This window comes from Notolepis coatsorum, assembly GCF_963971535.1.
Source record: "Notolepis coatsorum genome assembly, chromosome: 13".
NCBI lineage: Eukaryota > Metazoa > Chordata > Actinopteri > Aulopiformes > Paralepididae > Notolepis > Notolepis coatsorum.
Genome location: NC_140177.1, coordinates 122,658,806 through 122,672,004, shown reverse-complemented (window position 1 = coordinate 122,672,004; position 13,199 = coordinate 122,658,806). Strand labels below are relative to the sequence as shown.

The 13,199-nt window shown below is 51.6% G+C and overlaps 1 protein-coding gene across 1 annotated transcript in view; it reads left to right on the top strand.

Moving 5' to 3' along the window:
- ltb4r2b (leukotriene B4 receptor 2b) overlaps nucleotides 1-13,199 on the top strand; it is a 72,569-nt gene that overhangs the window by 46,802 nt on the left and 12,568 nt on the right. Inside the window, exons 2-3 of the mRNA XM_084327264.1 lie at nucleotides 66-368; nucleotides 5,768-6,069. Coding sequence (XP_084183390.1) covers nucleotides 80-368; nucleotides 5,768-6,069 — 591 coding nt within the window. The 5' untranslated portion in view covers nucleotides 66-79. The remainder of the gene's footprint in view (nucleotides 1-65; nucleotides 369-5,767; nucleotides 6,070-13,199) is intronic.

The window sequence follows — 13,199 nt, the reverse complement described above, 5'->3', positions numbered from 1 at the left end:
ATTTCTGGGTACTTTTTACACCCCTGCGTGGTGTGACTAATGGTAAATTCAATGGTCTTCCCCAGAACCGAACCTCAGCATGGCCAACCGAAGTATGCCTTCCAGAGGCGTCGAGGACCAGAACCTCGTGAGCAACGACTTCACCGTGGCGGTGGGAGCCAGCATCCTGGGGCTGGTCTTCCTCCTGGGCGTCCCCGGCAACCTCTTCATCATCTGGAGCATCCTGGCCCGCGCGCGCCGCCGCTCCGTCACCACTCTCCTCATCCTCAACCTGGCGTGCGCCGACGGCTTCCTCATGCTGCTCACCATCTTCTTCGTCGTCTACCTGGCCAAGCAGACCTGGGTCTTCGGCGACATAATGTGCAAAGGTGAATACCGTATACTACATCATTATATTCAGCATTTAGCATTTTCAGATTATATATTAGATTAGATTTAGATTATTGGATTATTAGATTATATATTGTAACTATATGTATTTATTGTAGGGCAAATATAACTGAGAGGGCATACATGCCCTCATCTCGCACCTTGTTGCCCATATGCGCAATTTGCGCATGTCCAGAGTTAATTATATTGTTTACACTGCCTTTTTATTCTATTTTTATTTTTACTTCTCCACTGTACTATAATTCTATGACCTGTATGTCTCCTACTACCTGTACCTCCCCTCCCCCCTTCTTCTATACCTGTACCTCCCCTCCCCCCTTCTTCTCCTACCAGTACCTCCCCTCCCCCCTTCTTATTCTACCTGTACCTCCCCTCCCCCCTTCTACTACCTGTACCTCCCCTCCCCCCTTCTTCTACTACCTGTACCTCCCCCCTTCTACTACCTGTACCTCCCCTCCCCCCTTCTTCTACTACCTGTACCTCCCCTCCCCCTTTCTTCTCCTACCTGTACCTCCCCTCCCCTTCTTCTCCTACCTGTACCTCCCCTCCCCCCTTCTACTACCTGTACCTCCCCTCCCCCCTTCTTCTACTACCTGTACCTCCCCTTCCCCCTTCTACTACCTGTACCTCCCCTCCCCCATTATTCTACTACCTGTACCTCCCCTCCCCCTTTCTTCTCCTACCTGTACCTCCCCTCCCCCTTCTTATTATACCTGTACCTCCCCTCCCCCATTCTTCTACTACCTGTACCTCCCCTCCCCCCTTCTACTACCTGTACCTCTCCTCCCTCCTTCTTATTCTACCTGTACCTCCCCTCCCCCTTCTTCTACTACCTGTACCTCCCCTCCCCCCTTCTACTACCTGTACCTCTCCTCCCTCCTTCTTATTCTACCTGTACCTCCCCTCCCCCTTCTTCTACTACCTGTACCTCCCCTCCCCCCTTATTCTATACCTGTACCTCCCCTCCCCCTCCTTCTTCTACCTGTACCTCCCCTCCCCCTCCTTCTTCTACCTGTACCTCCCCTCCCCCCTTCTACTACCTGTACCTCCCCTCCTTTTCCTTCTATACCTGTACCTCCCCTCCCCCTTCTTCTATACCTGTACCTCCCCTCCCCCGTTCTTCTACCTGTACCTCCCCTCCCTCCTTCTTCTATACCTGTACCGCCCCTCCCCCCTTCTTCTACTACCTGTACCTCCCCTCCCCCTTTCTTCTCCTACCTGTACCTCCCCTCCCCCCTTCTTCTCCTACCTGTACCTCCCCTCCCCCCTTCTTATTCTACCTGTACCTCCCCTCCCCCTTTTTATTCTACCTGTACCTCCCCTCCCCCCTTCTACTACCTGTACCTCCCCTTCCCCCTTATTTTCCTACCTGTACCTCCCCCCCCCTTCTTCTACTACCTGTACCTCCCCTCCCCCTTTCTTCTCCTACCTGTACCTCCCCTTCCCCCTTATTCTCCTACCTGTACCTCCCCCCCCCTTCTTCTACTACCTGTACCTCCCCTCCCCCTTTCTTCTCCTACCTGTACCTCCCCTCCCCCCTTCTTCTCCTACCTGTACCTCCCCTCCCCCTTCTTATTCTACCTGTACCTCCCCTCCCCTTCTTATTATACCTGTACCTCCCCTCCCCCATTCTTCTACTACCTGTACCTCCCCTCCCCCCTTCTACTACCTGTACCTCCCCTCCCCCTTCTTCTCCTACCTGTACCTCCCCTCCCCCCTTCTTCTATACCTGTACCTTCCCTCCCCCTCCTTCTACTACCTGTACCTCCCCTCCCCCCTTCTTCTATACCTGTACCTCCTCTCCCCCTTCTTCTACCTGTACCTCCCCTCCCCCCTTCTACTACCTGTACCTCCCCTCCCCCTTCTTCTACCTGTACCTCCCCTCCCTGCTTCTTCTATACCTGTACCTCCTCTCCCCCTTCTACTACCTGTACCTCCCCTCCCCCTTCTTCTACCTGTACCTCCCCTCCCTGCTTCTTCTATACCTGTACATCCCCTCCCCCCTTCTTCTACCTGTACCTCCCCTCCCCCCTTCTACTATACCTGTACCTCCCCTCCCCCCTTCTTCTATACCTGTACCTCCCCGCCCTCCTTCTACTACCTGTACCTCCCCTCCCCCCTTCTACTACCTGTACCTCCCCTCCCCCCTTCTTCTACCTGTACCTCCCCTCCCCCTTCTTCTATACCTGTACCTCCCCTCCCTCCTTCTCCTACCTGTACCTCCCCTCCCTCCTTCTTCTACCTGTACCTCCCCTCCCTCCTTCTTCTACCTGTACCTCCCCTCCCCCCTTCTTCTATACCTGTACCTCCCCTCCCCCTTCTTCTATACCTGTACCTCCCCTCCCTCCTTCTTCTACCTGTACCTCCCCTCCCCCTTCTTCTATACCTGTACCTCCCCACCCCCTTCTTCTATACCTGTACCTCCCCTCCCCCTTCTTCTATACCTGTACCTCCCCTCCCCCTCCTTATACTACCTGTACCTCCCCACCCCCTTCTTCTACATGTACCTCCCCTCCCCCTTCTTCTATACCTGTACCTCCCCACCCCCTTCTTCTACCTGTACCTCCCCTCCCCCTCCTTCCACCTGTACCTCCCCTCCCCCTCCTTATACTACCTGTACCTCCCCACCCCCTTCTTCTACCTGTACCTCCCCTCCCCCTTCTTCTATACCTGTACCTCCCCTCCCTCCTTCTCCTACCTGTACCTGTACCTCCCCCCTTCTACTACCTGTACCTCCCCTCCCCCTTCTTCTATACCTGTACCTCTCCTCCCCCCTTCTACTACCTGTACCTCCCCTCCCCCTTCTTCTTCTACCTGTACCTCCCCTCCCTCCTTCTTCTACCTGTACCTCCCCTCCCCACTTCTACTACCTGTACCTCCCCTCCCCCTTCTATACCTGTACCTCCCCTCCCCCTTCTTCTACCTGTACCTCCCCTCCCCCTTCTACTACCTGTACCTCCCCTCCCCCCTTCTTCTACCTGTACCTCCGCTCCCCCTTCTTCTACTACCTGTACCTCCCCTCCCCCCTTCTTCTACCTGTACCTCCGCTCCCCCTTCTTCTTCTACCTGTACCTCTCCTCCCCCCTTCTTCTTCTACCTCCCCTCCCCCTTCTACTACCTGTACCTCCCCTCCCCCCTTCTTCTACCTGTACCTCCGCTCCCCCCTTCTTCTATACCTGTACCTCCCCTCCCCCTTCTTCTACTACCTGTACCTCCCCTCCCCCCTTCTTCTTCTACCTGTACCTCCCCTCCCTCCTTCTTCTATACCTGTACCTCCCCTCCCCCTTCTTATACTACCTGTACCTCCCCTCCCCCCTTCTACTACCTGTACCTCCCCTCCCCCTTCTATACCTGTACCTCACCTCTCCCCTTCTACTACCTGTACCTCCCCTCCCCCTCCTTCTTCTACCTGTACCTCCCCTCGCCCATTCTACTACCTGTACCTCCCCTCCCTTTCCTTCTATACCTGTACCTCCCCTCCCCCCTTCTTCTATACCTGTACCTCCCCTCCCCCTTCTTCTATACCTGTACCTCCCCTCCCCCCTTCTACTACCTGTACCTCCCCTCCCTTTCCTTCTATACCTGTACCTCCCCTCCCCCCTTCTTCTATACCTGTACCTCCCCTCCCTTTCCTTCTATACCTGTACCTCCCCTCCCCCCTTCTTCTATACCTGTACCTCCCCTCCCCCCTTCTTCTACCTGTACCTCCCCTCCCCCCTTCTACTATACCTGTACCTCCCCTCCCTTTCCTTCTATACCTGTACCTCCCCTCCCCCCTTCTTCTATACCTGTACCTCCCCGCCCTCCTTCTACTACCTGTACCTCTCCTCCCTCCTTCTTCTATACCTGTACCTCCCCGCCCTCCTTCTACTACCTGTACCTCCCCTCCCCCTTCTACTACCTGTACCTCCCCTCCCCCCTTATTCTACCTGTACCTCCCCTCCCCCTTCTTCTATACCTGTACCTCCCCTCCCTCCTTCTCCTACCTGTACCTCCCCTCCCTCCTTCTACTACCTGTACCTCCCCTCCCCCTTCTTCTACCTGTACCTCCCCTCCCCCTTCTCCTACCTGTACCTGTACCTCCCCCCTTCTACTACCTGTACCTCCCCTCCCCCTTCTTCTATACCTGTACTTCTCCTCCCCCTTCTTCTTCTACCTGTACCTCCCCTCCCCACTTCTACTACCTGTACCTCCCCTCCCCCTTCTATACCTGTACCTCTCCTCCCCCCTTCTTCTTCTACCTCCCCTCCCCCTTCTACTACCTGTACCTCCCCTCCCCCCTTCTTCTACTACCTGTACCTCCCCTCCCCCCTTCTTCTACTACCTGTACCTCCCCCCCCCTTCTTCTACCTGTACCTCCGCTCCCCCTTCTTCTTCTACCTGTACCTCTCCTCCCCCCTTCTTCTTCTACCTCCCCTCCCCCTTCTACTACCTGTACCTCCCCTCCCCCCTTCTTCTACCTGTACCTCCGCTCCCCCTTCTTCTATACCTGTACCTCCCCTCCCCCTTCTTCTACTACCTGTACCTCCCCTCCCCCTTCTTCTACTACCTGTACCTCCCCTCCCCCCTTCTTCTTCTACCTGTACCTCCCCTCCGTCCTTCTTCTATACCTGTACCTCCCCTCCCCCTTCTTCTACTACCTGTACCACCCCCCTCCCCCCTTCTTCTCCTACCTGTACCTCCCCTCCCCCCTTCTACTACCTGTACCTCCCCCCTTCTACTACCTGTACCTCCCCTCCCCCTTCTATACCTGTACCTCACATCTCCCCTTCTACTACCTGTACCTTCCCCCTTCTACTACCTGTACCTCCCCTCCCCCTTCTACTACCTGTACCTCCCCTCCCTCCTTTTTCTACCTGTACCTCCCCTCCCCCTTCTACTATACCTGTACCTCCCCTCCCTCCTTCTTCTATACCTGTACCTCCCCTCCCCCCTTCTTCTACCTGTACCTCCCCTCCCCCTTCTACTACCTGTACCTCCCCTCCCCCTTCTACTACCTGTACCTTCCCTCCCCCCTTCTATACCTGTACCTCCCCTCCCCCATTCTACTACCTGTACCTTCCCTCCCCCCTTCTACTACCTGTACCTCCCCTCCCCCCTTCTTCTCCTACCTGTACCTCTCCTCCCCCCTTCTTCTATACCTGTACCTCCCCTCCTCCCTTCTACTACCTGTACCGCCCCTCCCCCCTTATTCTTCTACCTGTACCTCTCCTCCCCCCTTCTTCTATACCTGTACCTCCCCTCCCCCCTTCTACTACCTGTACCTCCCCTCCCCCCTTCTACTACCTGTACACCCCCCCTCCCCCATGCTGCTATGATGCCTGAATTTCCCCAAGGGGATCAATAAAGGAATATCTTATCTTATCTTATCTTAAAGCCCTCTTCTACCTGTGCAACGTCAACATGTACGCCTCCATCTTCATGATCACGCTGATGAGCCTGCACCGCCTGGTGGCCGTGGTGTGGCCGCGGAAGCTCACCATACTGGCCAGCAAGAGGATCGTGAAGAGGCTGATCGCCGTCACGTGGGTGCTGGTGATGCTCATCTCCATCCCCGCCCTGGTGTTCCGCGAAGTGAGAGACGACAAGGACGAGAAGAACCGCACGAGGGAGGTGTGCGCCCCCAGCCACAGTGACCCTGACGACCACTCCAAGTCTAGAGATGTGAAGAGTGAAGAGGTAGGTGCTAAGCCCCCCACTCCCCCTAACCCCCCCCCCCCCCCCCCCCATACCTCCAGTGGTGGAGGAAGTACACAGTTCCTTTACTTAAGTAAAAGTAGAAATACCCAGATAAATAGGTACTATGGTAAAAGTAAAAGTCCTCCATTCAAATACTACTTAAGTAAAAGTGGAGAAGTATTTGATGTTGAATTTACTTAAGTATCCTAAGTAAAAGTACACATTCTACATGTCAACTTCAAGAGGACGTAATCAGAGCAGCATAACTGGACCACATACCACTTTAACATAACCTTTAATCAGAGCAGCATAACTGGACCACATACCACTTTAACATAACCTTTAATCAGAGCAGCATAACTGGACCACATACCAATTTAACATAACCTTTAATCAGAGCAGCATAACTGGACCACATACCACTTTAACATAACCTTTAATCAGAGCAGCATAACTGGACCACATACCACTTTAAGATAACTTTTAGAGGTCAATGGATCGAGGATCGAATGCTCCCAAGCACTGGAACACACAAACGTTATGTAGAATGCATACTTTTACTTTAGATACTTAAGTAAATTCAATAACAAATACATCTCTACTTTTACTTAGGTAGAATTTGAATGGAGGACCTTTACTTTTAGCAGAGTACTCATTTATCTGGGTTTTTCTACTTTTACTTAAAGGAACACTCCAACATTTTGGGAAATTAGCTTTATTTGCCATCTACCCTGGAGTTAGACAAGAAGATACATACCTTTTTCTTCTCTGTCTAACTCCAGGGTTCCCAAAATGTTGGAGTGTTTGGATGCATACCTTTTTCTTCTCTGTGCATGCAGTAGGAGTAGGAAGACGCGCACCGTTAGCCTAGCTTAGCGTCAGTCACTGGAAGTAGGTTCCTCCATTAGCCTAGTTCCCAACGTCTTCCTACTCCTACTGCATGCACAGAGACGAAAAAGGTATGCATCGTCTTGTCTAACTCCAGGGTAGATGGCAAATACGCTAATTTCCCAAAATGTTGGAGTGTTCCTTTAAAGGAAAACTCCAACATTTTGGGAAATTAGCTTATTTGCCATCTACTCTGGAGTTAGACAAGAAGATACATACCCTTTTTCTTCTCTGTGCATGCAGTAGGAGTAGGAAGACAAAGACACGCACCGTTAGCCTAGCTTAGCGTCAGTCACTGGAAGTAGGTTCCTCCATTAGATTAGCCTAGTTCCCAATGTCTTCCTACTCCTACTGCATGCACAGAGAATAAAAAGGTATGCATCTTCTTGTCTAACTCCAGGGTTCCCAAAATGTTGGAGTCTTAAGATACATACCTTTTTCTTCTCTGTGCATGCAGTAGGAGTAGGAAAACATGCACTGTTAGCCTAGCTTAGCGTCAGTCACTGGAAGTAGGTTCCTCCATTAGCCTAGTTCCCAACGTCTTCCTACTCCTACTGCATGCACAGAGAAGAAAAAGGTATGCATCTTCTTGTCTAACTCCAGGGTTGTTACGTACGAGCAACAGGTGTTCAGCACGGCTCGGGGAGTGGTAAGTCATAGTGACTCACTGTTAGTGGACCAGGAGGTTAAAAACACTGGCGATAAATCTCCCTTAGGTGATCTTAGCCCAGAGGGTGGTGCTATTAGGAAAAATGGTAGTACTCCCAGAGCTGAAAGTGAGGGCGCGGGCGATTCAGATAAAGAATCCACGTCTTCTGGCCATAAGCGCTCTGACCTGCGTTTTGCCCGTCTCCAGATGGAGGAGAGAGCGGTTTTGCGCAGGGAGGAGAGAGACAGGGAAGAGAGAGAGAGACAGGGATGAGAGAAGGGAGGAGAGAGACAGGCTGGAGAGGAAGGAGATGGAGGAGAGAGCCGGGCTGGAGAGGAAGGAGGAGAAAGACAGGGAACTTCAACTGGCCATAGAGAGGCTGAGGTTGGAGGCTGGAGCTGGTAGTGGTAGTGCTACCTCCTCTCCAGCTGGGGTTTCCCCGGCTCACTTTAATATCGGCCAGCATGTTTCTCTGGTGCCCATGTTCCGAGAGTCAGAGGTAGAGGCTTATTTTTCTGCTTTTGAGCGGATTGCACATGCTCTGCATTGGCCGGAGGAGATGTGGGTGATTTTACTTCAGACCAGACACACTGGCAAAGCCAGTGCAGCGGTTGGGTCATTAACTATGGACGACAGTCAAAATTATGAGCGAGTGAAGAATGCTGTTTTACGTGTGTATGAGTTGGTTCCCGAAGCATATAGACAGCGTTTTCGCTCGCTCAGAAAATCCCCTTCTCAGACGAATACAGATTTCTCCCGTGAACAGAGGAATCTTTTTGAACGATGGTGCGCGGCGAGTAAGGTGCAGGATCTTGCAGCCATGAGCGAGTTGGTACTCATGGAACAATTTAAACTCTGTATGCCCGAACGAACCGAGCTGTATCTGAATGAACAGAAAGTGTCTACTCTCCAGGACGCTGCTGTTTTGGCGGATGAATTGGCGTTGATGCACAAACATGCTTCTGTGCGTAACGATACTGTGTATGTTAAAGGCGGTGCGTTTCCCTCTCGGGAATTACCATTTCGGGGAAATGGCGAGCGAGCGTATCGGCCACGCTCGCCTCCGTCTGACAGGAGACAATGTCATTATTGTAAGAGGCCAGGTCATTTGATGGCGGACTGTCATGCATTACGCGATCGCGATCGGCAGGATACTAAAAGGCCAGCTCAGAAACCAAAGGGGGTGGGGTTGATTAGCACTGTCTCACGCCCAGAGCAGGAGAAACCAGACAGTTGTTTTGAACCTTTTATATTTTCTGGTTTTGTGTCACTGTCGGGTAAAGTCTGTGACCAACGCGAGGTGAGGATCCTTCGTGATACAGGTGGTTCGCAGTCCTTTATTCTGGCGGATGTATTGCCGTTAAATGAGGAGTCGTCTTGTAAATCAAGTGCTATTGTGCGCGGGATAGAAATGGGCTTTACACCCGCTCCGTTACATAGGATACATGTGAGATCAGAACTAGTCACAGGTTGTTTTTCCGTGGCGGTTCGTTCATCTTTTCCGGTAGCCGGAATTGATTTTATCATGGGGAATGATATAGCTGGGGGGAAGGTAATTCCATTTCTGGAGATGGTGGATGCCCCAGTGTCTGAGTTTCTGTGCGATGCGTTGATTAAAAGTCACCCAAATGTTTTTCCTATCTGTGCTGTGACTAGGGCTCAGGAGAGACAACGAGAGCAGGCGGTGACGCTGCGTGACTCCATCTGTGGCGAGGCTCTCGCTGAGGACAGGTGGCCGTCTAGTGGCGAGATAAAAAGGGGTGTGAGTAGCGTTCAGGGGAAACTGGTAAATCCCCAGTTTTCCGACATGCCGTTGCCTCTAACGCGTCAAGCTTTGATTGACGCTCAGAAAAATGATTCCTCCCTAACAAGTTGTTTTGCGGCAGTAGCCAGCACTACTGTAGTAGGAAACACACCTTCTTAATAGAGGAAGGGGTGTTGATGCGAACTTGGGTAGCTAGGCCAGGTGTGACAGGCTTAGAGTGTGGGGATGCCTGGAATATAGTGCACCAGGTTGTATTACCAGTGGAGTGTAGACGTCACGTTTTGATGTTAGCTCATGAACATATTTGGTCTGGTCATTTGGGTATTTCAAAGACTTATGACAGAATACTGCAAAATTTCTTTTGGCCCGGTCTGAAGGCTGATGTGGTAAAGTTTTGTAGTACTTGTAGTACATGTAAAATTGTGGGAAAGCCAAATCAGGGGGTTCCTTTAGCTCCCCTGCACCCCATTCCAGCGATAGGGGAACCTTTTGAACATGTGATCATTGACTGTGTTGGCCCCCTGCCTAAGACAAAGGCAGGTCACCAATACATGTTGACTATTATGTGTCTTGCCACCCGTTTCCCAGAGGCAATACCTCTGAGGAAAATTACTGCCCCAGCAATTACCAAGGCATTAAACAAGTTTTTCGCAACTTACGGTTTACCAAAAACCGTGCAAAGTGATCAAGGCTTGAATTTCATGTCTAAGACCTTTAATCAGTCATTACAGGCTTTGGGTATCAGTCACACGGTGTCTAGCGCGTACCATCCTGAATCGCAGGGGGCACTAGAGCGCTGGCACCAGACGCTGAAGGCGATGCTAAAAAAGTTCTGTGTTGATACGGGTTGTGGTTGGGACGAGGGTGTGCCATTTGTACTGTTTGCTATTTGGGATGCTAAACAGGAGTCACTTGGGTTTAGCCCAGCAGAGTTAGTGTTTGGTCACAGTGTGCGTGGTCCATTGAAACTGCTCAAAGAGAAGATGTTGTCTGGTTCTTCTCCTAAATCGACTGTGTTTGATTTTGTCTCCCGGTGCAAGGAGCGTCTCCGCTGTGCGTCCTCGTTGGCTAGGGAGGCCCTCGCCTCTGCCCAGGGGGAGATGAAGGTGAGGTTTGACAAGAAGGCGGTGGGGTGGCAGTTCGAGGCTGGCGATGAAGTGCTGGTTTTGCTGCCCATGCCTGGGTCAGCTCTCTCTGCCCGGTTTGCAGGGCCCTATAAGGTGGAGAGGAAAGTATCAGACACCAATTATGTTATATGTACGCCCGAGAGGCGCAGGAAGACACGGTTGTGTCATATTAACATGTTGAAGAAGTATCTCACCCGTGCTGGTGAGAGTGAGCAGGAGGTGCAGTCTGGCAGCCCAAGAGCTGTTCCAGCTGTTTATTAGATGTGTTAATCCCCTGCCGGACGACGATTTGAAGGCGTTGTCCGAGGGTCAGCAGACGGGGCGTTTGACTAACTCGGAATTCATGAGTGAGGTCACTGCCCATCTGTTGTATCTGCCCGAGTCACAGAGTGATGATGTACGTCAACTGTTGTTATCCTATCCTGTGTTGTTGTCTAATGTGCCTTCCAGAACGACCGTCCTGGAGCACGATATTGATGTGGGGGGTGCGACCCCCATTAAACAACACGCATATCGGTGTCCGGTGGCGAAGAGGGAGGTGATGAGGAAGGAGGCTGAGTATCTGATGGATAATGGGATGGCTAAGGATAGCCGTAGTCCCTGGAGCTCTCCTTGCCTTTTAGCTCCTAAGGCTGATGGGTCTCCCCGGTTCTGCACTGATTACAGGAAGGTGAACGCGGTGACGGTGCCTGACTCGTTCCCGTTGCCCAGAATGGATGACTGCATTGACAGTATTGGTCCCGCTGTATTTATTACGAAACTCGATCTCTTGAAGGGGTATTGGCAAGTTCCCCTGACAGAGCGAGCATCTGATATTTTGGCGTTCGTTACACCAGACCATTTTTTGCAGTACACCGTTATGGCCTTCGGGATGAGGAACGCACCGGCCACGTTCCAACGTTTGATGCACATGGTGTTGGGGGGTGTGTCTAGGTGTAACGTCTATTTGGACGATGTGGTGGTGTACTCCGATACTTGGGGGGAGCACATCGCTAACTTACGGGTGGTTTTTGCACGCTTGGCGGAGGCTTCGTTGACTCTGAACCTCGCCAAGTGTGAGTTTGGGAAAGCCACGGTGACGTACTTGGGGAAGCAGGTGGGTCACGGACAGGTCCGCCCGGTGGACGCTAAGGTGACAGCGATCCTGGCGTATCCGGCTCCTTCCACGAGGCGCGAGCTACGGCGTTTCCTGGGGATGGCAGTGTATTACCGGTGTTTTTGTAGGAATTTTTCTGTGGTGGTGGCTCCCCTCACTTCTTTGTGTAGTCCTATTGTACCTTTTGTGTGGTCCGAGGAGTGTCAGTGCGCCTTCGAGGCTGCTAAATCTCTCCTATGCAGTGCTCCTGTTCTGGCAGCCCCTGACTTTGCGTTGCCCTTTCAGCTGGAGGTCGACGCGAGTGCTGCTGGGGCTGGAGCTGTGCTGTTGCAGGCGGGGGAGGGCGAGGTGCATCATCCGGTTTGCTACTTCTCGGTGAAGTTCAAGCTACATCAGTTGAACTACTCGACCATCGAGAAGGAGACGCTGGCGATGCTCCTCGCTCTCCAGCACTTTGAGGTGTACGTGGGGTCCAGCGCTATTCCGGTGTTGGTCTACACGGACCACAATCCCCTGGTGTTCTTGGCTCACATGTACAATCACAACCAGAGGTTGATGCGTTGGGCCTTGCTGGTGCAGGGCTACAACATTGTCATCCGTCACAAAAAGGGGGTGGACAATGTTGTGGCCGATGCCTTGTCCAGAGGGTAGGTCTGGGGGTACTACTCTGATGTTGGTTGTATAGGCAATAATGTTTTGCTCACCCGGTGGGTTCGCTTCTATGGGGGGAGGTGTTACGTACGTGGGTTGTGCATTATCATTATTGCCATATATTTTAACACCATGTAGCATCAGGGTAATATATTATTTGTGTTGTTCTCTTGTGTGGTGTTGTGTCATCTCCTAATCGCCTGTTTCTGTCCGCAGATGCCACTCATCTCCCTGATTGGATTGGTTGCACCTGATTGGTGCATCTTCAGGCAGGCAGTGGAGATGGGTGGTTAAAAGAGTGGGAGGTGACACACATCGGCGCGCCTCATTGAATCACTGCCACCGACCAGAGTGGAGTGTGGAGGTGGCCGCTAGTTTGCCACTATTGAGTGGATACTTTTGTAGCCTAATTGTCAAAGCCATTAACCACTGTGTGTGGGCAATATTATTGTGTTGGTCTTGTCTTCCACTGTTGGGTGCTTCCCTAACAGGTGGGATTATTATAGTATATATTATTGGCCTCTGCGCCATCTCCCTCCATCAAGGGATATATATATATATACTGTAGTGTTTTAGTGCTGGGTGGTTCCCAGTGTTTACCTTTGCTTAATGTTTGTTTGTCTTATTTGTATATTTCCTGTTTGTTCCCCATTACCCTTTTCCCTTGGTTTGAACAGTGGGTTTCAAGCCCCACTATAATAAATATCATTTCTCCTTTGGGAACAGTGGATGTTTAAATCCCTACCCTGTATAATAAATATAATTTACTATTTGGGACAACGCCTTGTGTTTATTTCTTATCTGCTCGGGACCGTGCGTAGTGCACTACTGAAGGGGCTGGTTTTCACATACAGCCCGCTTCAGCTTATATTTTATATTGTCATTAGACATTACTATGTGACAAGGGTAGATGGCAAATAAGCTAATTTCCCAAAATGTTGGAGTTTTCCTTTA